This window comes from Cyprinus carpio, chromosome A21 (assembly GCF_018340385.1).
Source record: "Cyprinus carpio isolate SPL01 chromosome A21, ASM1834038v1, whole genome shotgun sequence".
In the NCBI taxonomy this organism is placed as follows: Eukaryota; Metazoa; Chordata; class Actinopteri; order Cypriniformes; family Cyprinidae; genus Cyprinus; species Cyprinus carpio.
Window position 1 is genome coordinate 1227111 of NC_056592.1, and position 25000 is coordinate 1252110.

Sequence of the window (25000 nt, forward strand, 5' to 3'; positions counted from 1 at the left end):
AGGAGGACTACAAAGACGACGGCCTCATCCCGCTCAGATACGTCAAGTTTCAGAACGTCAACAGTGTGACCGTACGTCACTCCTGACACTGACAGCGTTCACATTACAAAATAACATCGCAGGAGAGAATACATCGAAATAAATCAAAGCACATAAAACGAACAAAAAATACTAAATAAATAAATTATAAAAAACTACATCATTTTTGCAACAAAAACTAAATTTTGATGGAAGAAAATATATTAAATAAATAAATTATAAATAAATAAATACATGCATACAGCTCAGAACGATTTCTGCGTCTTTAAATACTTCTGCATTACATCAGGGAAATTAAAACTGCAAAAAAAAACAAGACTAAAAAGATTCAATAAAAAGTCTGTCTTTAAACGCTCATCTGATTTAATTCCAGGGAGAAAATAAATAAATAGTAAAAAATAAAAATAAATATTTCGATGGAAGAAAATATATAAAAGACTAAAAATGAATGAATATTTAAATAAAAAAGTGTCTATAAACGTTCATCTGATTTAATTCAGAATTACAGTATTTCCAGGGAGAAAATAAATAAATAGTAAAAAAAAAAAATATAAATATAAAAAATACCAACAGCTCAGAAAATACAATATTTCATTTCAGCATCTCAAAATACTCCTGCGTTACATCAGTGAAATAAAAACTGCAAAAAAAAAAGAAAAAAAGAATCAATATTTAAAAAAAAACTTCTGTCTTTAAACGTTCATCTGATTTAATTCCAAATTACAATATTTCCAGGGAGAAAAATAAATAAATAGTAAAAAAAAAAAAAAAAAAAAAATATTTTGATGGTAGAAAATATATAAAATACTAAAAATGAATGAATATTTAAATAAAAAGGTGTCTTTAAACATTCATCTGATTTAATTCAGAATTACAATATTTTCAGGGAGAAAATAATTAAATAAATAAATAAATAAATAAATAGTAGAAAAACCCCCCCCCAAAAAATAAAAAAATAAAATAAATACCAACAGCTCAGAAAATACAATATTTCATTTTAGAATCTCAAAATACTCCTGCGTTACATCAGTGAAATAAAAACTAAGTTTTTGCAAAAAAAATTAAAAATAATAATTTGATGGAAGAAATTTTATAAATAAAACTAAAAAATATTTAAATAAATTCAGTCTTTAAATGTTCATCAGATTTAATTCAGAATAACAATATATACAGGGAGAAAAATAAATAAATAGTAAAAAAAATATATATATATATTTTAGGGCTGTCAAATGATTAATCACGATTAATCACATCCAAAATAAAAGTTTTGTTTACATAATATATGTGTGTATACTGTGTATATTTATTATGTATATATAAATACACACACATGCATGTATATATTTAAGAAGAATATGTTATGTTTATATATTAAATATATTTATATATAATATAAAATATAAGAATATAAATATATAAATGTATATACATGTAAATATTTTCTAAATATATAATTTATGTGTGTGTATTTATATATACATAATAAATATACCCTGTACACATACATATATTATGTAAACAAAACTTTTATTTTGGATGTGATTAATCGTGATTAATCATTTGACAGCCCTAATATATTTTGATGGTAGAAAATATATAAAATACTAAAAATGAATGAATATTTAAATAAAAAAGTGTCTTTAAACATTCATCTGATTTAATTCAGAATTACAGTATTTTCAGGGAGAAAATAAATAAATAAATAGTAGAAAACAAAAAATAAATAAATAAATAAATACCAACAGCTCAGAAAATACAATATTTCATTTTAGAATCTCAAAATACTCCTGCGTTACATCAGTGAAATAAAAACTAAGTTTTTGCAAAAAAATTCAAAATAATAATTTGATGGAAGAAATTTTATAAATAAAACAAAAAAATATTTAAATAAATTCAGTCTTTAAATGTTCATCAGATTTAATTCAGAATAACAATATATACAGGGAGAAAAATAAATATTTAAAAAATAAAAATAAAATAACACTAAAAGCAGCTCAGAAAGTACAATATTCCATTTGAGCATCTCAAAATACTCCTGCGTTACACTGAGATCAAAACAATATCATTTTTGAAACCTCAGTGTCCAGATTATTCACAAATGTCTCCCAAACTTTATTAAAATAGTCTGTCTTTAAATATTTATCTTACTGAAAAATAAAGTTAATTCAAATAAATGACTAAAAACATGTCAACATCCTAAAACCCCCCGAGATCCTGATCATTTACAGATGCTTATTTAATGTTACGACATCTTCATGGTTTATAAAAGCTTCTGAGCCTCTGAAACGTTTCTGTGTTCAGGTATTTATCAAGTCCAACCAAGGAGACGAGGAGACGACGAAAGTCAACTACTTGACGTTTATCGGGACTCCTGTCCAGGCGACGAACATGAGCGACTTCAAACGGGTCAGTAAAGAGCTCCACCGTCCAGTCAGTGCTTCCCGCTGGATGACAGGAGCTAAACGTGTGTGTGTGTGTGTGTGTGTGAAACAGGTTGTGGGTAAGAAGGGAGAAAGTCACTGAAGAGGAAAAGACGACACAACATATTGCTGCAATCTCTCCACGGCCAACATGACTGGACGAAATCACCTCAAACACACACACAGACACTGCGGAGCGCCGGATCCGTCCCTGAGCGAGCGAGAGAGAGAGAACACACAGCTGAGTCTCAGTGAGGCCCTGGATCACTCATTTTTATCTGAAATGTCTCTGTAAATAAAATCAGTCCTTTTTCAAAGGCACGTGGCTACTGTTTTTTATCAGCACTGGAACTGAAACATTTTTATGATTTAAAAAAAAAAAAACTGAATGCAAAATGAGCTGTTTTTTGTTGCTGCTGTTCCTCTTCCGGCCGCTGGGTGGCAGCAGACTCCACGCAATCGGAGCGCGTTCCTCATGAAGAGATGCGTTTGAAAACCATCGCATGTGTTTACAATATCATCTTCACATTTGATTAAATCATAGAATTTGAAAGAAACGCGAAATGGGGACAATTTACGATCATTAAAATTAAAATGTTTATTTTTTAATCGTTTGAATAACGCGGTGTAAATAACTGCATTAAATAAATCTGTTTTAAATAAATCATAAACTATATTATTTGGTAATATAGATGCTCAGATGTCATTTTTAACTACAAAGGCAAACGAAAAGGCTAAATATTTTGTTCGAGGAAATAATTATTAGGTAGATAAATGATTTAGACTAGCATGTTTATTTACTATCGTTGAATTTTTAACAAGAAACACAATACCATATTATATTAATAATAACGAAATAAAACGCGCATGATTAGTTCAATCTCAGATTCATGTTAAATTTAGTCTCTTATTGAGGTGAATAACTGAAAAACTCGCGCATAAACACATTCTATCTAAATAACCTACACTTTTATTCATTTCTACACTAATACATTTGGTTATTATTAAATAAAGCAGTAATTATGCACAGGTAAATTAATTTTTACTTCGAATTAATTCTGTAGCCTATCATTTTGGGGTTAATTTGTGAATATATTTATGAAACGGGGTTGTTTTCTTTGGAAAGTGACACGAAAAAATATTTTTTGATTGTTAAAGCTTTTAAACGCAATTTACGCAAATTAATTTTTTTAAACGTCACGTTTTATAACTGTAATAAAAACAGCACACTGTTTAATAATAATGAACAGCATGCGTTATTTTTATTTTACGTTAACCAGAGGGGGAAAACGAATTATGCAAGTTAAATGTGATGTTTACGTTTTGCATTTTCCTTTAATATTCTAATATTAATCTTAGAAATGTATTCTACATCAGCGCGGTCGTTTCTGGTTTAAAAGGGGTTTAGAAATGCGTATAAAATGTCACTACTAGCTGACAGATGTCAGGGAGACAGGTGTGGTGTGAAATCACAGTCTGTGTTTCAATAACTGCACGACACACCCGAAAAAGAGCAGAAATACAAGGCCGCTGCTTTTAAACTGATCGGAAATGTCAATCACCTCTGCGCGCTCGCGATTTTGGAAATGTCGGTTGGCAAAGGCGGGAATTTCAGTTTAAATTGACGCGTTTCAACGGTCATCAGCATGGTAAATGTTTAAAAAAAAAAAAAAATGCGTGTGCATTTATATCAATATTCTTTGTATTATATTACAATTGCATCAAAAAAAGAAGAAAAGGTTAATGCTAATTCAAGGTTGTTTCTAATACAGCAAATCTGACATCTCTCTACTGACTTCGGTTATCAGGTGGTCTCTATCATGGAGTTTTTCTTTTGCTATTTGGGCAAATTCGAATGCAAAAAATATATATTTGTGGTAGTCTCCCATTCACTGGGTTGAAGTTTACCCAACTTTGACAACTTGAGAAACCCCGGGATGTGGAAAAAGGACAGGTAGCCCCGTTTTGTAAGTTTAAAGTTATATACAGAACATGTAATTTATATTCTAAGAATAAGTAAAACTTCTGTTGAAAACAACACGAAATTGTATGGAGAACTGGATTTTTATTCGTTCTGAAGAAATTAACAAACAAACACAAGTGAAGTGAAGTGAAGTGACGTGACATTCAGCCAAGTATGGTGACCCATACTCAGAATTAGTGCTCTGCATTTAACCCATCCGAAGTGCACACACACAGAGCAGTGAACACACACACACACACTGTGAACACACACACCCGGAGCAGTGGGCAGCCATTTTATGCTGCGGCGCCCGGGGAGCAGTTGGGGGTTCGATGCCTTGCTCAAGGGCACCTAAGTCGTGGTATTGAAGGTGGAGAGAGCACTGTACTGTACATGCACTGTACATGCACTCCCCCCACCCACAATTCCTGCCGGCCCGAGACTCGAACTCACAACCCTTCGATTGGGAGTCCGACTCTCTAACCATTAGGCCACGACTCCCCCGACTCCCCCGAGTATAGGCTAATGTTTTCACCTGTAAGAACGATATTACTGCTGTTGCTAATGTGTTCTGTGCGAATTTAGCTACAAAAATCAACCATGGTTTTATTATAGTAAAAGTGTATAACCGTTGTAATTTTGGCGGATTTATATAACCACAGTTTTACTGCAAATACCACGGTTAAAGTATGGTTAGTGTAGCAAATCCAAGGTTGATTTGTGCTTACCACGGTTTGACTATATTAATCATGTTTTTTTTTTATTTGTAGAAAAAACCTTGGTTAATTTTCGTAAAATGTTGCTAAGGCGTTCTTAGGGATTTAGTATGTGAAAAACAGTATGTGAAGCGAAAAGTTCCCGGATGACCTACATCTTCCGCCCGGATTCAGAAGTGTGCATTCAATGGACACTTACCTATCCCATGAGGCCACGGGAGAGGATTCACGCATGGCAGTGAAGCGACACAACTGACGCAGGTAGGTCATGTGACAGTAACAACATGGCGGATGTATACTCTTTGGTAGTAACTCCGAATTTCATACATAACCATATTCATACTATATACAACTTTTTTAACGGTCGTGAAGTAAATTTATATTCAAATGTAGTACGTACTTAAGACTGCGCGATTTCAGACGCACCAGCTGATGATTTTAGCGCATTGCTAAATAGTTATGAAGTTCTAATTGGTTTTAGCAAATGGTTTCTATGGTTTTCTAAACGAATTTAAACACATCGCAAAAGTGTTGGGAGGTGTTCTGAGTGTTATCATTTCACCGCATTGCTAAATTTCGGCGTTTTGCCAATTGTTGCTATGGCATTCTGAGTGGATTTCAGCACATACTGTGTTTTGGGCGGTTGTCAGGGCATTGCTATGCAGTTGCTATGGTGTTCTGAGTGTTTTAAGGCCGTTGCCAAACCGTTGCCATGGTGTTCTGAGATGTTACAGCATGTTGCCATGGTGTTCTGAGATGTTACAGCATGTTGTCATGGTGTTTTGAGTGTATTCAGCACATTGCCAAACGTTGCTATGGCGTTCTGAGTAGATTCCAGCACATATTGTGCTTTGGGCAGTTGTCAGGGCATTGCTATGCAGTTGCTATGGTGTTCTGAGTGTTTTTAGCTCCTTGCCAAACTGTTGCCATGGTGTTTTGCATGGTGTTTTGAGAGGCTACATGGTGTTTTGACTGGATTCAGCACGTTGCCATGGTGTTTTGAGAGGCTACAGTGCGTTGCCATGGTGTTTTGAGAGGTTACAGTGCGTTGCCATGGTGTTTTGAGAGGTTACAGTGCATTGCCATGGTGTTTTGACTGGATTCAGCACGTTGCCATGGTGTTTTGAGAGGCTACAGTGCGTTGCCATGGTGTTTTGACTGGATTCAGCATGTTGCCATGGTGTTTTGAGAGGTTACAGTGCGTTGCCATGGTGTTTTGAGAGGCTACAGTGCGTTGCCATGGTGTTTTGAGAGGCTACAGTGCGTTGCCATGGTGTTTTGAGAGGTTACAGTGCGTTGCCATGGTGTTTTGACTGGATTCAGCACGTTGCCCATGGTGTTTTAAGAGGCTGCAGTGCGTTGCCATAGTGTTCTGAGTGGATGTCAGCTTATAATGTGTTTTGGACGGTTGCCAGGGCATTGCTATGCAGCTGCTGAGGTGTTCTGATGTTTTACCACGTTGCTAGGGGTTTCTAAAAGGTTTCTAGAGCGTTGTTAGGTTATTGCTGATTGGCTTATTAAGTCAAAGGAGCCCAAGCCAAATTTGTATAATATGTATTTATATTGTCATTTTAGTTGCTCTCATTCCCCGGTCGCTGACCTCATCTTTCAACACGCCATCTTGTCGTGTCAGGAAAATACTGTAAAAATACACGGCAGACATGAGGCTCCATCTCTCTCGGCTGTGGTGTGTCCATGTTTCTGTCAGGCGCTGATCTCTGGTTGGCTGCCGTCTCTCAGCCTGGCACATTGTTCAGAAACACCACCTCCCCTCGAGTTCCTCCTCGATGGCACTGACGCTGGCCTGTGGTTGGCACGCCACTAGCTGAATGTGTGCCGCCTTTTGTTGCCCAGAGAACAGGCTGATCCTGGCACCGAGTCGCTCTCTTTTCACAGCCCTCCTCCCCCCGATGCCCTGGAGTCATCTGGCATCCTTCCACCAGACATCAGACCCCCGCCAGCGGCCCGCGTGCCCCGCATGAGCTGCAATACTGGAGCGCGCTGTGCCAGTTAGGCCTGCACACTGTGTACTGCATACTACTGCACTGCCTACTGATGAATATTTTTGTTTATAAACAATGCATTATATATCCTAATCATTTCAAACAGTAGTATGTTAAGCTATACTCTGCACTGAACAGTCTCAAGCTCCGGCAGTCTCATTAAATAATGAGTCAAGAAGGAGATGTTAAAAATGTGCATTGATATTCTGAATTTGTCTGTCAGTGCAAAAGTCGAATGCATTGCATTGTGGGGTGCAGTATTTATTTTATTTTTTGTTTATAATTAGTGTGCTACACTTGTGTAATGCAGTGAGTGACGTCCAATTCTCTACTCTAAAAAAAAAACAGCAAAACTCTGAGTTCAAAAACTCTACTCATATGTTTTTGTTGTTTTTGTTGTTGTTGTTTGTTTTTTTTTTGAAAGAAAAAAAAACAACAACAGCAAAACTCTGAGTTGAATAATGTGAGGGAAATGCTTATTTATGCACCTCTTTAATAAGACGCTAAAGCCAGTAATGTTTTTATTTGAGCATGTGCAAGTTTATACTCTTTACAAACTATTTCTTATCAAAGTGACCTGCTTATGGAGGCTCAAACTGTTTAAATAAATAAACAGCAAAGTAAAGGAATATCCAACATGGTAAAACAAATACCATATTAATAATTTAATTAAACTTAGTCTTGAATTTATTTTTATTTAGGATTCCCCTTTATTTATCATTTTCTGTATTCATTTAACAAGCTGTTTTTATTCTTTCATTTAGTGTTATTTATTTATTTCATTATCTTCCCTACTGTGTAATATATAGAATAGACTATATTCTATTAATCTAGTAAAGCATTAATCTATAGCTTATAACAGATGTGATAAACATATTTTACAATAAACACAATCAAATGCATATGAACTATTACTATTTAGATGTTGCTAATCTCAGTATAAACGAATGCATTGCACGGATGCATTTAAATTCAGTTGCAAAAAAATCGTATTATAATGTTTATTATATTGATATAAGTTAGCGTTGTCCCGCGTCTCAGCCTGACCTCACAAACACGCCGTCATCATGCGAGGCAGAAGTTTTACAGAAAGCCAGATGTCTGACAGCATGCCTTTATCATGTACATTTGCACATTTCTCTCCTTTCTTTGTTTGCGTGTGTGTGACGGGGGTGTTAATGTAACGTAAACTCTGTATTTATATTCACACGGGATATTCATTTCACAGAAAAACAAGTTTTTGATCACATTGCAGTTTTACAGTATGTGAGATGCATTGGATTTTATGAGCTCAAATCATTGGTAATTTAATCGAACGTTCATGCAGAATGCTTTTATAATACATAAAGTATACATAACACATGATTTTGATATGAGTGCTATAACTATGAATATGAATGCACTGTAACTGCATTTATACACTCGTGAGGGGTGTTTCTGAAAATTTCCTCACAGAAGGGTTTCTGCAGGGTTTAAATTAAACCTTAAAAAGGTTTTAAATCAAAGCAGAATGTCTTAAATTCATAAATAAATAAAAATAAATTAAAAAGAAAATCAAAATTTTTAATTATTTTCCAGTGCATCATTAAATAAAGATACGTTTACTTGAGATGCAAAAGGAAGAAAAATAAGTGCTTTCATGTTTAAACATGTTTCCTCTATGAATTAAGTTTATTTTTCTGACTTTGTTAGATATCAGATTTATTAGATATCAGATATTTGTTCTTGTTTTAATCAAAAAAAAACCTAATAAAAAAAAACTCTAGAAACCCTGATATAGATAAACTCCAAAAACTTAACATGCACATAAAAAAACATTTATCTGAATTTATTTGAAATGACTATAACTTATCCAAATCACATTTTGATTTCAGCATGTTTGTATTAAATTGTATTAAATAAAATGAAAATTTTCTGTTTCTGAAGCAGTTTTCTGTGTGTGTGGATCATTGGTTGGTGTCTGTGTTCATCTTTCAGTCACTGATGCATTTATTTGTCCGCTCTTTCATTATTGTGTTTGCAGTGTTGTAATGCATCTCATCTTCAGTGGTCAGCTGTGTTTAAATGTGTTGTTGTGACGTCTGTATGAACCAGGTCTCATGTCGAGCACTGCTTGTGTCTAGTGAAGTGGAAGAGGACAGAAGATGTGATGTGAGATCTGTGATGTGTTATTAAGGCTGTCAGCGCTGGCATATGGCAGACGCTTCGACGCTGAGCTTTTGTGTGTCTTTCGTATGGATTCTGTGTGCTCTCTTCACATATGTTACAGCATCTTAAGACACATCACACCTGGACTAAACACACACACGATAGCGTGGAGTCTGACAATCAGGAAAAATATACATTGAAGATTTTAAAGTGTCAGTCAAGTTTAAAATGCTCGTCTAATTTATTTTTGTTTTGAAAGCTAATTCTTTTAATGAAATAGTAAATCATTTTGGATAAAAGCATTTTTTTTTCTTTTTTTAAAATAAAGGAATGTATGACTTGATCAAACAAATGCAATTAATTTAATTAGTTGAATTTATTTCAATACTTTTTTTTATTTTCTGCATTTATTTGATTGTTGTTTATTCTTTCATTTATTTTTTATTTATGCATTTTATATTTATTTATTCCCACATGTATTACTTCCATACTTAAGTGTGTAATTTATTTAGAAATATATAGATTATAACAGGTACAATATATATAATTTGTCTAATTTATTTTTGTTTTGAAAGCTATTTCTTTAATGGAATAGTTCACCTAAAAAATGTGTAAGTCATTTTGATTAAAAGCGTTTTTTAATTTTTTTAATAAATAAAGGAATGTATGATTTGATCAAACAAATGCATTTAATTAAATTTATTTAATTTATTTCAATCACTTTTTTTATTTATATATTTTCTGTATTTATTAGTTTTTTCTTTTACAATTTTTTTTCTTTCGTTTATTTTTTATTTGTGCATTTTATTCCCACATGTATTATTTCCCTACTTAAGTGTGTAATTTATTTAAAAATAGATATAGATTATAACAGATATAATGTATAAACATATGTTAGAATAAATACGAACAAATGAATGTGAACAGTTAATATTTACACAGCGCTAAACTTATACACTAATGTATTGCACAGATGCAGTATTTATATTGTGCTGAATGTAAAATTGTTAAGAAATATACTTGTCAGTCTTTTCAAGCACCAGAAAAACTAAAATCTATCATAAAAGTGGTTCATATGAAACATGCAGCATATCTTACTAAGTCATTCGCTTTATGTTTTATGTAAGAAACAGACAAGATATAAGTCTTTGTTCACATCATGCATAATGTTCTGGAGCTGCATGGTCCCATTCCCATTTAGTTTTATTATATAAAAAAGTATATCTTTTTTAAATATTTTGTGTTTTACTGGAGAAAAAGTCATACAGCTTGGAAATATCTTACATTTTGTAATGTAAACATGTTCATCTTTACACTGAATCAATCTGTATTTTTTACTAATTTAAGAGTTAAGAGTTGTGTTTTTGTTCTGGAAAACTAGGAAGTGATTTAGTGAGAGATTCTCATGTGGAGAGACATTTAGGTCACGATAAAAAGGATCTTTGTCGTGTTGCAGGACCGTTCGTCCCAGCTGTTGTGTGTGTGTGTGTGTGTGTGTGTGTGTGTGTGTGAGCGCAGAGGAAGAGGAGTTTTACCCCGTGGCACAGAAATTGCAATGTCATAATTTATGACTTAAAAAGCATTAATGTTTCAGTATGCAGCGAGAGGCGGCGCATTCTGTTTGAGGCAATCATTTCCTTAGTGAATGATTAATATGTGTCATATCAAAGTTTTATAGTATAAACAGTAACATCAACACTGTGCCACAGACCTGCAGGAATTCAGCCTTCCAACTTTCACATCCAAACGCTGCCTGCATTACAGGAAAACACAGAGTTTAGCACCGACGCGGGGAATTTAACACACATGCACACTGTAAGCGTCCTTCTGGGAACTTCTGACTTATTTCTGTGTGTGATCTTTGAAAGTGTCTTTGAACAGGTGCAAAACTTCAGTTGCATTTGTAATATTTGTAAAAAGATGTAAATTTGTAAATAAGATATTTTAAAAGATATAACCATCTTGTACAATAAATATCAATTTTATGTTAATTGTTACATGGTTGCAAGGTGAAAAGGTATAATAACTAAAGGTGAAACAACTAAAACCATAAAAACTAAAATAAAATAAAAATTAATTGTTATAAAAAATAAATAGAAAATTGAATAAATTGAAAAAAGTTGAAATAAAAAATAACAGTTTATTTGAAATAAAATAAAAATAAAAATAACTGATATATATATATATATATATATATATCTATATATTGTATATATATGATATATATATATATATATATATATATATATATATATATATATATATATATATATATATATATATATATATAAAGAAATAAAAGAAACACACACACACATATAATATATATATAATATAATATAAATATATAATGCAGCATTTCTCATTTTAATTTAGTTTAACTTGATGTATACTAAAATAACCGAATTGAAATGAAAACAAAAAAAAAATATATAGACATGCATTAAAAAATAAAAAAAATACTACATATGACAAAAACACAACAAAACTAAAATTTTAAATGAAAATAAAAATATATTAAATAAAAATAAAAACATTCAAAATGTTAATAAAAATAAATTATCTTAATGAAACTAAAATAACATATATTTTTGTAGCATTTATATAACTTAGAATTACAAAAAAAGTTGATGAACAACAAAAAAAAATATTTCATCATTCATCCAATTAAAAATATTTAGGACAAGTTATTTATTTTTAATTGGATCAAGTTAAAAAATATAGATGTGAATCATTACCCTAATTATTTTTAATTGGATGAATGAAACACTTTTTTCAGTGTATATGGATGTACAACGGGTAGATTGTGAAGGGTTTGGTTATCTCTGTGAGCTTTCGTGTGTGGTTTTAGTTTAGAAGTGGTCAAGTTTTTAGCTCTCTTGCAGTGATTTTGTGTCTGATTATTGAAATCTAGATTGAAAGATTTGTGTTATGATTCAATCATGTTGATTAGACTTTATGTTTTGCAGTCTTGTTCTGGTTCTTGTTTATTGTGATGTAGGAGTGTTTAAGGTCTGCGTGTTTTAAAGGGACAGTGAAAATTCTGTCTGAAAAGTTGCTTAAGTTGAACACAAAAGAAGATATTTTGAAGAATATTGGTAACCAAACAGTTGCTGTTCTCCATTGACTTGCTGCAGTACAGTAGTTTTTCCATACAATGGCAGTCAACTGCTCTTCAAAATATATCTTAAGTATATCTTAAGTCTCTGGGGTATATTTGTAGCAATAGCCAAAAATACATTGTATGGGTCAAAATTATCCATTTTTCTTTTATGCCAAAAATCATTAGGATATTAAGTAAAGATCATGTTGTATGAAGATATTTAGTAAATTTCCTACAGTAAATATATCAAAACTTAATTTTTGATTAGTAATATGCATTGCTAAGAATTAATTTGAACAACTTTAAAGATGATTTTCTTAATATGTAGATTTTTTTGCACCCTCAGATTTTCAAATAGTTGTATCTCGGCCGAATATTGTCCTCCTAACAAACCATACATCAATGGAGAGATTATTTATTCAGCTTTATAAATGACAGACAAATAAAACATCTTTAAAATTTAAAAAAAACTCCCAATTTGTAAACATTAGTCAATGCAACACAAACAACAAAAAACAATATGTTTTTTAGCATTTAAAGATCTTTGTTAATATAAGTTAATATACAGTTGTTTACTTAATGCACTGTAAACTAACATGCACAAACAATGAATAAAATCAACACAACTTTTGATTTTAAAAATGCATTGCAAACATCGACATTATCTGTGCTGTGAACTAATGTGAACAAATAATAATGTGTTTGAATATCTCTCGAAGCAGTAGTTTTGGACTCACTGCAGCATTAATTCAGCTCCAGCTTCACTCTTCTAACTTTCATTCCCCCTTTTCCTGATTTCCTCACTGTTTAACGTGAAATGAAACGAGATCGGGCTCTGATTTGGTGCCAGGGCCCTGTGTGGTCGTTTGAGGGCAGGAATCAAATTGATTTTATAAGATTTTCCCCCTTTGCTTTACAGGTTTCCCGCCGCAAATGAAATGTAATTTTGAATGAATAATGCATCTTCCCTAAAGGCGTCCAAATATTTAAAAGCGTGCGAGGAATAAAAGAGCACAAAGCGTTTATGTGACACCGGAAATTGGCATGGCATCCGTCGACAGGCACAGACGCCAGCGCACACAGGGGTACCAGTGTGGTGCATTATGGGTAGACGTCTGCAGGGGGGCATTTTACAAAGGATTCCGGGATCTCAGACGCACGCAGAGAGGACACTGCACTCGTTACAGCTCGTTAAAGAGCTTACCGTGATTCTTTTAACACTGTGAGTCTGAGAGCGTGAGTATCTGTCTGGCGGATTATTGCTAATATTTTATTGACATGAGTCTCCCGCTGATTCTTTAGCTTATGAAGCTGATTGATTGAGGGCAGTGTTGTGATTGCTAACTAAAACGGTTCAAAATAGGTGTTGTTAAATATAAATATACAATTAAACATAAATATTAAATGAAAAGTGTAACTTAAAAATTAGAAATGCTGAGTTCTTATCTAACTGATATAAGTTTAAGTTGAAGTACTAAAGTTAAAAACGAACACTGAAATGTTTTAAAGATATTACTAAAACTAATGTTAACAAGCACAACTTTTGATTTTAATAATGCATTAGTAAATGTTGAATTTAACATTAACTATGTTATTAATAAATGATGTTGAAGTATTGTATGCTTAGTTCATGTTAACTAATGATAACTAATTAACCTTATTGTAAAGTTAAAACTTAACAAAATTCAACAGCTAAAAACAAAAACGAATAACAGTTTTCATATTTACATATTAAGTTATAAAATTATTAAATTATTCATACAAAACCTAATTTATCATTGAAAACTTATTTTGTTTGTTTGTAAAAATATTGTTTTGATTTATTGTATAAAATTCAAAGAAATATTGTTATTGAGACTGTTTTAATTTAATAGCCTTTGATGTTGATGTGCCATAAAATGATAAATCAATTCACAGAGGGTTTTATATATATATATATATATATATACTGTATGTATTAGCTTTAATGCAATGATCAAAATATCAAAAACAGTCAAATGTCAAATTTTTAAGTATTCAAAATATAATTTAACAAAGGAATGGAAAAATGTGTTCAAATACTCCACTGGATGTCAAAGATCTTTACATAAACATGAGATTATAAGTAAGCTTTCTTCCACAGAATGTAATTTTCTGTCACTTTTTGTATTTCGTAAAACAACCTCAGATGAAGCAGAAAACATCAGGTCTGCATTTTCACCGTCTCTGGCCATAATTCTGACCTTGAAATCAGGATTAGTCATCAAATAGTGCCATACGTGTGAAAATGAGCTGAGAATTGATCAAATCGTTGCAGTCAGGCTCATAATCGTGTTTGCGTCCATCTGCTGATTTAGGGACAAATGGACAAACGGTCATCGAAAGCAAAAATGCAATGACATGCATCATATTTCTTAGAAAGTGTGACGTGCTCCAGCAAAACAGACACTATTTCAGTCTGAAACGAGTGAGAAGTGAATTGGATCGGATGATGCATGCTGTGTTTTAGGACTTGAGCAGGTTCTTGTGTGATTTCAGGACGGGATGTATGTGAGTCTCTCCTTCACATGAGGTCAGTGTGTCTGCGGCCGGTAAATGACTGCAGTGCTGTGAGTGTATTCGCTTCATTTGCTGCTGTCCAAACATCTGTCTGTCTCTCTCTCTCCCCGCAGGTTTGTGTTTATGGCATTAGTGCTGTCTCACATGGCTGTACTTCACAAGGAGGATATGTGTAATTATATTAAACATGCTCCATCTACTAACCCCCCGCACACACACACACACACACACACACACACACACACACACACACGCTTTCTGCACTGCCTGGATAAGCAACTCACCCCTAGTTTCTCTCTCTCTCTCTCTCTCTCTCTCTCTCTCTCTCTCTCTCTCGGCCCTCTCTCCTCTCTCTCTCTCTCTCTCTCTCTCTCTCTCTCTCTCTCTCTCGCTCGCCCGCCCCCACCACACCTCTGCACCCTCGAAATGGTCATTTCAGAAAAGGACATTTACTGTATGTTAGTTCATCTGTTTTCAAGAGCTTCTTCATGTTCTTGTATGAAATATTGAGATTTTACTGTATTTTACTGTATTTTTTGACCAGTTGTGTCAATTTTAAATCTATATATATATATATATATATATATAGTCTTAATATGCATTCACTATTATATGTTATTATATATTGCATTATAATATATTATTATATAAAATATATATTTTATATATTTTTGTTTGATATATTACAATATTTTTAATATTTAAAAAAAATAAAATATGTATAAAATGTATTATAATACATTATATTTAATATTATATTATTTATATTATTATTAATATTTTTTATTTAATAACAGTTATTTTATATATATATAAATATATATGTATATGTACATAATGTACAAAATATACATTTAATTTTTATTTTTTTTGTATATATGCATTTGGCTAATGCTTGCTATAAAGCCATGCCGTAGTGTTTAAACTACATTTATGCATATATTTATTTAGTTTATTTGTATAATACATTCCAGTTTATTAATTGTTAATACTGTGTAATTAATTATATTTCATTTATAGAAGGTTTGGCATGATTTGAAATCTCAGAGGCTACTTTTACAGAATAGTTTATGTTGAAGCAGCTAAACTTACAAAAATGTTTGGGAACCTGCTAAACTGAGTTCTGGACAGTCGAGAGCTTTACAATGTGCAAAAAAGAACACAACTAAGTATTTGACGACAGGTCTGTCATCATCAGAGTCTGTCTGTCTGTTGTCTGTTAAGGTCTGTCTGTTATTCTGTGATTAACGGCTAATTAGAATGCGCCAAGACCTAAAATCAATATACAGAACCAGGATATTTCTACTTCCACACGTCATATGAGGGGTTATATAAAGTTAATGAAACTCTGAGGTGTGTGTGATGTTGGGCTGGAAACATAATTCAGGAACTCAATGCAGTGTGATTCCAGCTGAGACCCACAGCCGTCTCTCTCTCTGTCTCTCTGTGTCTCTTTCTCGCTGTTTCAAGGCTGTAGGCCATGCAGAAACTCTCCTCTGCTATCATTGTGAGGTTGTGTGTGTGTGTGTGTGTGTGAAGGGATGTCTCTCTCTCTCTCTCTCTCTCTCTCTCTCTCTGTGTGTGTCTGTGTGTGGTGTGTGTCTCTCTCTCTCTCTCTCTCTCTCTCTCTCTCTGTAGTTCGAGGTTGTCATTCAGCCCTGACCTCACTGACCTTTCAAATAAAGAGTCAGAGAATCAATCTACAGTCTGTTTCTTCTGCACTAGATTATTTGGGAGATTGAGTTTTTGTAGTGCTATGATTATGGATTGATGATGTTACAGCTCAGCCTCTCTGTTGCTTTGTTCCAAGCCCTACATAGAGAGCACGCTTAAAATCCAAAGTCCGATAATTAAGACAAAACAAAATTAACAAACAAACTGTAAAATCAGTACCTATAACAAAAATAAAAATATAAAATCATACCTTTCAAATATATGTGAAATATTATTAATTATACTTTTTGGGGGAAAGTTTTATTTTTTTATTTTATTTTTAAAATTTCAGCTAGTTGACAAGGCTAGCTGTCTCATTTTTGTTTGGTTTGACTAATATGACACACACACACACACAAATACTATGAAAATTAACATGAAAATATGAAATATAATTACTAACAAAAAATATAAAGTATATCAATGATACTAAAATAACACTGGGTCCAGCTGATGAGCATGTGCAGTAGAGCAAAGACTGGCACTGACTACTGATTGGCTATTATTCTTCTAGAGATGCCATATTTGGGCGTTCCTACTTCGCTGCCATATTTGGGCGTTCCTACTTCGCTGCCATATTTGGGCTTTCCTCTTTCTCCCATTCAATGTAATAGCAATGGTCTGTCTCAGCTATACAGAGTCTCTGTGTTTGCATCTGTCTGTCTGTCTTTCATGTTGTAGTCAGCTGCAGAAATGGCTGCTAAAACAGTCTGCCAGATTCAGAGACTGTATGAGCAACAAACCCACTGCTGGGACTGTGAGCTTCACACCTGTGAGTGTGTGTGTGTGTGTGTGTGTGTGTGTGTGTGTCGTGTGTGTGTGTGTGTGTGTTTGTGTGTGTGTGTGTACCTACGCTGTGGGTGTTCTCATCTCTCTTTTTGTGTGCTGGTGTCTTCACTCATGCTCATCTTTTTTCCTACAGATCTGAGCTCTGCTGTGACTTATGTCTCATCTGCTCATCTCTAAACCTATCACACCCTATCTCTCCCTCTACCTATCTCTCACCCTCTCTCGTCCCCTCTCCCTCTCTGTATACCGCAGGGACTTGTGCCCTCTCTCTCTCTCTCTGTCTCTCTCTCGCTCCCAAACACGCATATCTCAATCCCACTATGTATACCGCAGGGACTTGTGCCATGCTGTGTTGGGTGGCACCCATGTGCCCTCGTCTGCTGACTCCTACACTTCCATTGTGAGATTTATGCTAAATATGCATATCTTAATTGCATTATTCAAAATAATTAGCTAATATATTTTTGCATAAACAAAATAAAAAAAAATAGTCTCTCTGCTCTCTGTGCTCTGTCTCTGCAAAACTTCAAAAAAAAAATACACCCAAAAAAACTAATAACCACCTCTTTTCTTTCCCAGTATTTCAGAGAGGACTCTTTTCCTCCCGAGTGCTGAAGCTAAAGCTCTTCACACAGAGAAAGAAAGAGTGTGTGTGTGTGGCAGTAATTTATCTTAAGCCTGTGTGTATATAATGCATTATAATATAAATGCATTATTTTATAATGCCCTATTATACACTTTATAATCACACTTGTGTTTTCTTTAAACCTATTTTTAGCTACAACTTTATGTTATGATTCAGTATAAATACCATTTTAAAAGTGGTGTTTCATTATAGTGCATTATACCCTTTAGTATTATAACAGTGAATATTTAAGTATTATAATGCATTATAAGTGTTATAACTTGTACCTATTTGTGGTTATGCCTTTGTATAGTATAATGCTTTATACCATCATAAATGCACATTTTGTTCATGCAAATTTTCATGAAATGCATTATAATGCGTTTTTCTCTTTAGTGGTATAACAATGAATATGTAACGTATGAATAATAGTGAATATGTATGTTTTAACATGCCAGTTTTTACCTACACCATTATATAGTGTATTATATTGTAAATAGCATTTTAATGTTTTATTATAGTGCATTATAATTATACAGTATATTATGCAGTGCTATAACCATTTATATAAAGGTATTATAATGCATTATGACTTTATATTGTATAATGCATTGTGACGTATCATAGATAAATGCATTAGAATACATTATACTCTTAAGCAGTATAACAATGAATATGTATTATAAGTAATATAATGCATTATAACTATTGTTACATTTACCTATTTTTGGCTCCATGTTTATATAGTATATTGTATTATATTATAAACGCTATTTTTAATGTGTTTTATCATAATGCATTATAATACATTATACTCTTTAGTGGTATAACAATGAATATATAAGTATTATAATGCATTATAACTGTCATACTGTACATATGTTTGGCGACACGTTTATAGAATACATTATGACATCATAAACGTATAAAGTCACCAATTTTTAATGTTATATGAAATGCATTATAATGAATTATACTCATTTTCAGCAAAGCCATGAATATGTATTCATTATAATGCATTAAAACTGTTATAACGTACCTATTTTTGGCTCCACGTTTATATATCATAATGACACATAAATGCCCATCTTTAATGATTTTCCTGAAATGCTTTATAATGCATTATACTCTTTAGCTCTATAACCATGAATATGTAAGTATTATAATGCATTATAACTGCTGTTGATCTACAGTACATGGCTGCACAATGAAATCAATTACTCTTACTCCAGATAATGAATATTTTCTTTATTTGTGGAAAGTAGCAAACACTTATCTTCCTGAAGATGAACTGGCCTCTCCAGTCGAGTACATTATTTAAACTCAAGATTTTAAAGCAAAAACGCGGTTTTCTTGCCGCACCATAATCACAGTAATTAATAGAGTGCTTTCAGTATCTCTGACTATCAGGTGCTGGTCGTTCATCAGCACGGCGTTAGTGAACGTTTGGGCTGGAGGTTCCCAGGCTTTATTAAAGCTTTGAGTTCCCCATTCCCTGCGCTTTCCACTAAAACTTCAACAGAGCGAGACAATCACCCCAACAAAGTATTCAGATCGTTTTACTCATGCTTTAAATGATTGAATGTAAACGCAAAAAATCAAAAGATCACTCAAAACATTTTACAGATGGAAGAAAACCAAACCAATAGATGTACTAGAACACCCTGGCAACCACCAAGATCACCCTAGAAACCCGCTACCGACTATTCTGAACACCTTAAATGCATAGCAACGCCCTGGCAACCACCAAGATCACCCTAGAAACCCGCTACCGACTATTCTGAACACCTTAAATGCATAGCAACGCCCTGGCAACCACCAATATCACCCTAGAAACCCGCTACCGACTATTCGGAACACCTTAAATGCATAGCAACCGCCCTGGCAACCACCAATATCACCCTAGAAACCCGCTAACCACAACTATTCGGAACACCTTAAATGCATAGCAACCGCCCTGGCAACCACCAATGTCACCCTAGAAACCCGCTACCAACTATTCTGAACACCTTAAATGCATAGCAACGCCCTGGCAACCACCAATATCACCCTAGAAACCCGCTACCAACTATTCGGAACACCTTAAATGCATAGCAACGCCCTGGCAACCACCAATATCACCCTAGAAACCTGCTACCAACTATTTTGAACACCTTTAATGCATAGCACACGCCCTGGCAACCACCACCAATATCACCCTAGAAATCTGCTACCAACTATTGCGAACACCTTAGTGGTTGCCAAGGTGTTGCTATGCATAGCGTGTTGCTATGCATCTAACATGTCCTGAATAGTTGTTTGCTGGTTTGTAGGGTGTTATTGGTGGTTGCTAGGGTGTTGTTATGCAGTTTCGAAACTGTTAGGAGTAGTTTTTAACAGGTTTCCACAGAGGGTGGTTGCCGAGTTACAGGTTGTATTGCTTCACAGATTCCAATGTGTTCTGAATAGTTGTTAGCAGGTTAATAGGGTGTTTTTGGTGGTTGCTATGCATTTAAGGTGTTCAGAATATTTGTAAGCAGGTTTGTAGAGTGTTATTGGTGGTTGCCAGGGTGTTACTATGTATTCTCTAAGGTGTTCTAAGTAGTTTTTAAATAGGTTTCTTAAGAGTTGAAGGTGGTTCCCAAGGCATTGCTATGCAGTTTCTAAGGTTTTCTGAATAGTTGTTTGCAGGTTGCTAAGGTGTTATTGGTGGTATCCAGGGTGTTGCTATGCATTTAAGGTGTTCAGAATAGTTGTTAGCAGGTTTCTAGGGTGATATTGGTGGTTGCCAGGGCGTTGCTATGCATTAAAGGTGTTCAGAATAGTTGGTTAGCAGGTTTTCTAGGGTGATATTGGTGGTTGCCAGGGCATTGCTATGCATTTAAGGTGTTCAGAATAGTTTGGTAGCAGGTTTCTAGGGTGATATTGGTGGTTGCCAGGGCGTTGATATGCATTTAAGGGTGTTCCAAATAGTTGGTAGCAGGTTTCTAGGGTGATATTGGTGGTTGCCAGGGCGTTGATATGCATTTAAGGTGTTCAGAATAGTTGGTAGCAGGTTTCTAGGGGGATATTGGTGGTTGCCAGGGCGTTGCTATGCATTTAAGGTGTTTGGAATAGTTGGTAGCAGGTTTCTAGGGAGATATTGGTGGTTGCCAGGGCGTTGCTATGCATTTATGGTGTTCAGAATAGTTGGTAGCATCTTTCTATGGTGTTGTTGGTGGTTAGCAGGGTATTGCTATACAGTTTCTAAGGTGTTCCGAGCAGTTGGTAGCAGGTTGATAAGGGGTTGCCAGGGTGTTGCTATGCAGTTTCTAAGGTATTCCGAGCAGTTGGTTGCAGGTTGATAAGTGGTTGCCAGGGTGTTGCTATGCAGTTTCTAATGTGTTTTGAGTAGTTGTTTGCAGGCCGCTATGGTGTTATTGGTAGTTGCCATGTTACAATGCGGTTGCTAGGGTGTCCTTAAGAATAATTAGTGTCTGTACTAGTTAAATACTTTGTGTTGGAGGTTTGATCGCATCACTATGACTAATAAAGCTCAGATATTTTCACAGCGAGTCAGCCAAGTGCTTTGTTTTTGCTGTCAGGACTAAGGCTGATGTCTTCCTGTCACATTCTTAATTAAGGAACTCAGTGGAAAGCATGAATAACGAAGAGCTCTGGCCTTAACGAGACTCCGTTTTGGCACCGACTCAACGGCTGCTATGACAACTCGGCGGCCTGTAGCAGCGGACGGCAGACAGCGAGCGCGTTAGAGCCGCTGCCCGAAGAACACAATGGATCACAACTTCATGGATCCCCAGTTTAGACTTCAGCCCACGTGTTTAAGGAGGAACGGGATCCGTACCACCTTAACGCTCGTCGCGGCGGATGGCGGCGGATCAAAACCAAACTAACGCCCCTCCCAGCAAGGCCAGCTTTGTTCAAACTGACAGGAATTGGCAGGCAGCCATTTTCTTCACAAGCCTTCGCAAATTTACATAAACGCCAAATGGTGTCTGTTTCCTGTAGGTCTTCTAGAATTCTCTGTAAGCAGAGCTGTGTGTGTGTGTGTGTGTGAGCTTCATCAGGACACACTCCTCATCCCTGTTGTGAAGTCAATGAGTTTCACACTGATACATACGCATCGTGCCGTAGCTTATTTTAGCCGGATTATTCCCTGACCCCATGAAACAACGGACTGTCCTGCATTTCATGCTTTACAGCGTCATTGTTGTTAGTGAATGCCAACAATCCTGTCATTTCAGCCTAAAATCAGAAGAAATAAAAAATGAGAAATTTTTGCTTTTTTGCTTTTTATGATAATTAATCACAAAAAAATGTAATAAAATAAAAATAAATAAATAAAAATAAAACTATTTTCAAAACTTCTTTTTTTTTGCAATGATTGCTAATATGCTGAACTAAAATAATAAAATAAACTATTAATGAATTTTTTTTACAGTATTTTTTGATCCGATCATTGAGAATAATGGAATTTACAAAAACTTTTACAAAAGTAACATTTGTAGCAGCGTTACAGAAATTAGAATATATTTGTTGATAGTTGCTAAATAGTTGCTATTTGAGAATATTAGTCGTCAAAATAATTATGTAACAAATCTCAAATACTCAAATACTTGTTTATATTGTTGCAAAATGTAAGTATATGATCGCCCAGCTCTAATCTGATAAATGCAACTATGACATGAATATATTAAGATATTATAAATATTAACATCATGATTCTCTGTAAAGTTGATTTGAAACGATGAAAAAATTTAATGAGTTGATTTACTTGAAAATGAAAATGAATATTTATTTATTCATTAATTTATATTTATATATTACATTTATATTTATTAAATTATATTTATAATTATTTATTTATTATTTATTACAATTTAATTTAATTTTAATTTAATATTTAGTTTTAATTTATTTATTTATTATTTTTATTTTTTAACTTTTTTGTTTGTGGATATCAGAAGTATTTTATTCATTTATTTATTTATTTTAGAAAAATCAATTGCTAACTTTTTCCATACAATGATAGTTGATGATGATAACATCTCTCACACTCAAAAAAAATAAAAAATAATAATAATAATTGCATAAAACACAATTAAGCACTTGAAAAGTAGTCCATACACTATTAGTAGTGTGCTATTCATGACACTATTTGAAAATAAATCTTGATTTCTGAATGTGACCTGGACGTATGAAGGTCCGTCATCAGTATCTGTTAAAAGAGCCGGTGTTTCTCTTCACACAGAGAACGCAGAGGTGCCAGTGATCTACGTAATAGTCCTCTCATTATTTTTGAATAACATCAGGTGCACAAATATTTAAACAAGCATCTGTGAGATGAGAGGAACTCATGCAAATATATAAAAAAATGCCCTGGAAATGAAGGATTGTGGGATGCGGGCGGGCGGCTGACATCTTGGCACATTGAGCTGATCAATTAGTCAGATGGCTAATTCACCACAGTGTCAGCGCTGAGGTTTTCGCATTAATATTCAATTAATGGTCTGAATCCCTCCTAAAGCTTCTAGAGCCTTCTGTGCCGCCGCCTCGGAGCGGATCCCACACCTCGCGCTCCCATTGGCTGCTCGGCATTCCATCGCCATGGAAATACCAATCAGTGTTGACGGTGTGGCTCCGGAGCATGTGCTGCACACTGGCCTCGGGCGCCGACTGACCGCAAACATGTTTACCAATAAACTCGGTTTATTCAAGAGTAACTCGTACCGCAGAACCTGACGCAACTAAAACTGTGTTCCGTGTACTGCTTTTTTTCTTGTGTTTTTTCCCTCAGTCTTTCTCTCTCCCCCAGAGAGGTTTCTCCTGAGCAGATGGATGTTGTTCAGGCTGTGTGTGTGTGTGTGTGTGTGTTTTTTGTGAGATTCAAATTCCACATTTCAGCCAGGACACGGATCATCCTGTCCGCCCCTTTCTGCCATTTTCTAGGACATTTATTAGATTTTAATAAGTTAAATAAAATTATCATATTTTTTGCAAGGTTAAATAAACAATTTTTTAATAGAAAGATCTTATTATGTTTGAGTAGGGTTATTAAACTAAACCTATACAAATTGTTATTTTAAATAAAATAAACATCAACTGAAATAAAATATATATATAAAAAAAAACTTTAGCTTATTTTATTTCAGGTAGTTGCCATGGATTTTTTTTTTTCATTTAGTTTAAACTTCTGGAAATGAAAAAAAATAATGAAAAAAAATTAAAAACAAAAAACATTTAAATATGCATATTTAAAACAAAATTACAACAATAATGACAATATCCAAATAAATAAATAAGGTTTTAACAGAAATTAAAAAAAAAATGTTTTTTTTTTTTTAATAAAATAAAATCAGATATTTAAAAAAAGTAAACTTATTTTAGCTAGTTGTTAAGGATTTTTTCATTTTCATTAAGTTTAACTTAATTAATTAAAAATTTATAAAAATGTATATATGCATATTTTAATAAGCACTTATAAAAATGACAAAAATGCAACAAATTTACTTTTGTTTTAATACAAAATAATATTAACTTTTGCACCTTATAGGTTTGCTTTTCTTCAATTCCGTTGTACTTGTACACTGACAATAAAGATAATCAATCAATAAACCTATATCTCACTGTTACTAAAAACTTATTTAAGTTAGTTGCCAAGGAAACATTTATAATTGATCTAGTTCAACTTGATGTACTAGTAACTAAAAACTATAAAATACCCTTTTGTTACTTGAAATAAATGTCCACTGAAATAAAAAAAAAAATGTTAAAACAACTTATTTTATTTTAGCTAGTCACCAAGGAAATTCTGCTCATTTTCATTTAGTTTAACTTGTACTAAAATAACTAAAACGGAAATAAAAATGTATAAAATCTATAAAAAACAGAAATGAAATAAATAAATAAATAAATAAATAACCAAAACTTTAACAAAAACTGAAAATGAAAAATATAATATAAT

General features: G+C 33.6%; 1 protein-coding gene across 1 annotated transcript in view; it reads left to right on the plus strand.

Annotated features, from left to right (window-relative positions):
- LOC109070056 (thioredoxin-like protein 1) overlaps positions 1-2780 on the plus strand; it is an 11773-nt gene extending 8993 nt beyond the window's left edge. The window contains exons 6-8 of the mRNA XM_042778502.1: positions 1-71; positions 2341-2445; positions 2533-2780. The exon at positions 1-71 is cut by the window's left edge and continues 102 nt beyond it. Of these exons, the coding sequence (XP_042634436.1) occupies positions 1-71; positions 2341-2445; positions 2533-2562 (206 nt within the window). The 3' untranslated portion in view covers positions 2563-2780. The remainder of the gene's footprint in view (positions 72-2340; positions 2446-2532) is intronic.
- The last annotated feature ends 22220 nt before the right edge of the window (positions 2781-25000 follow it).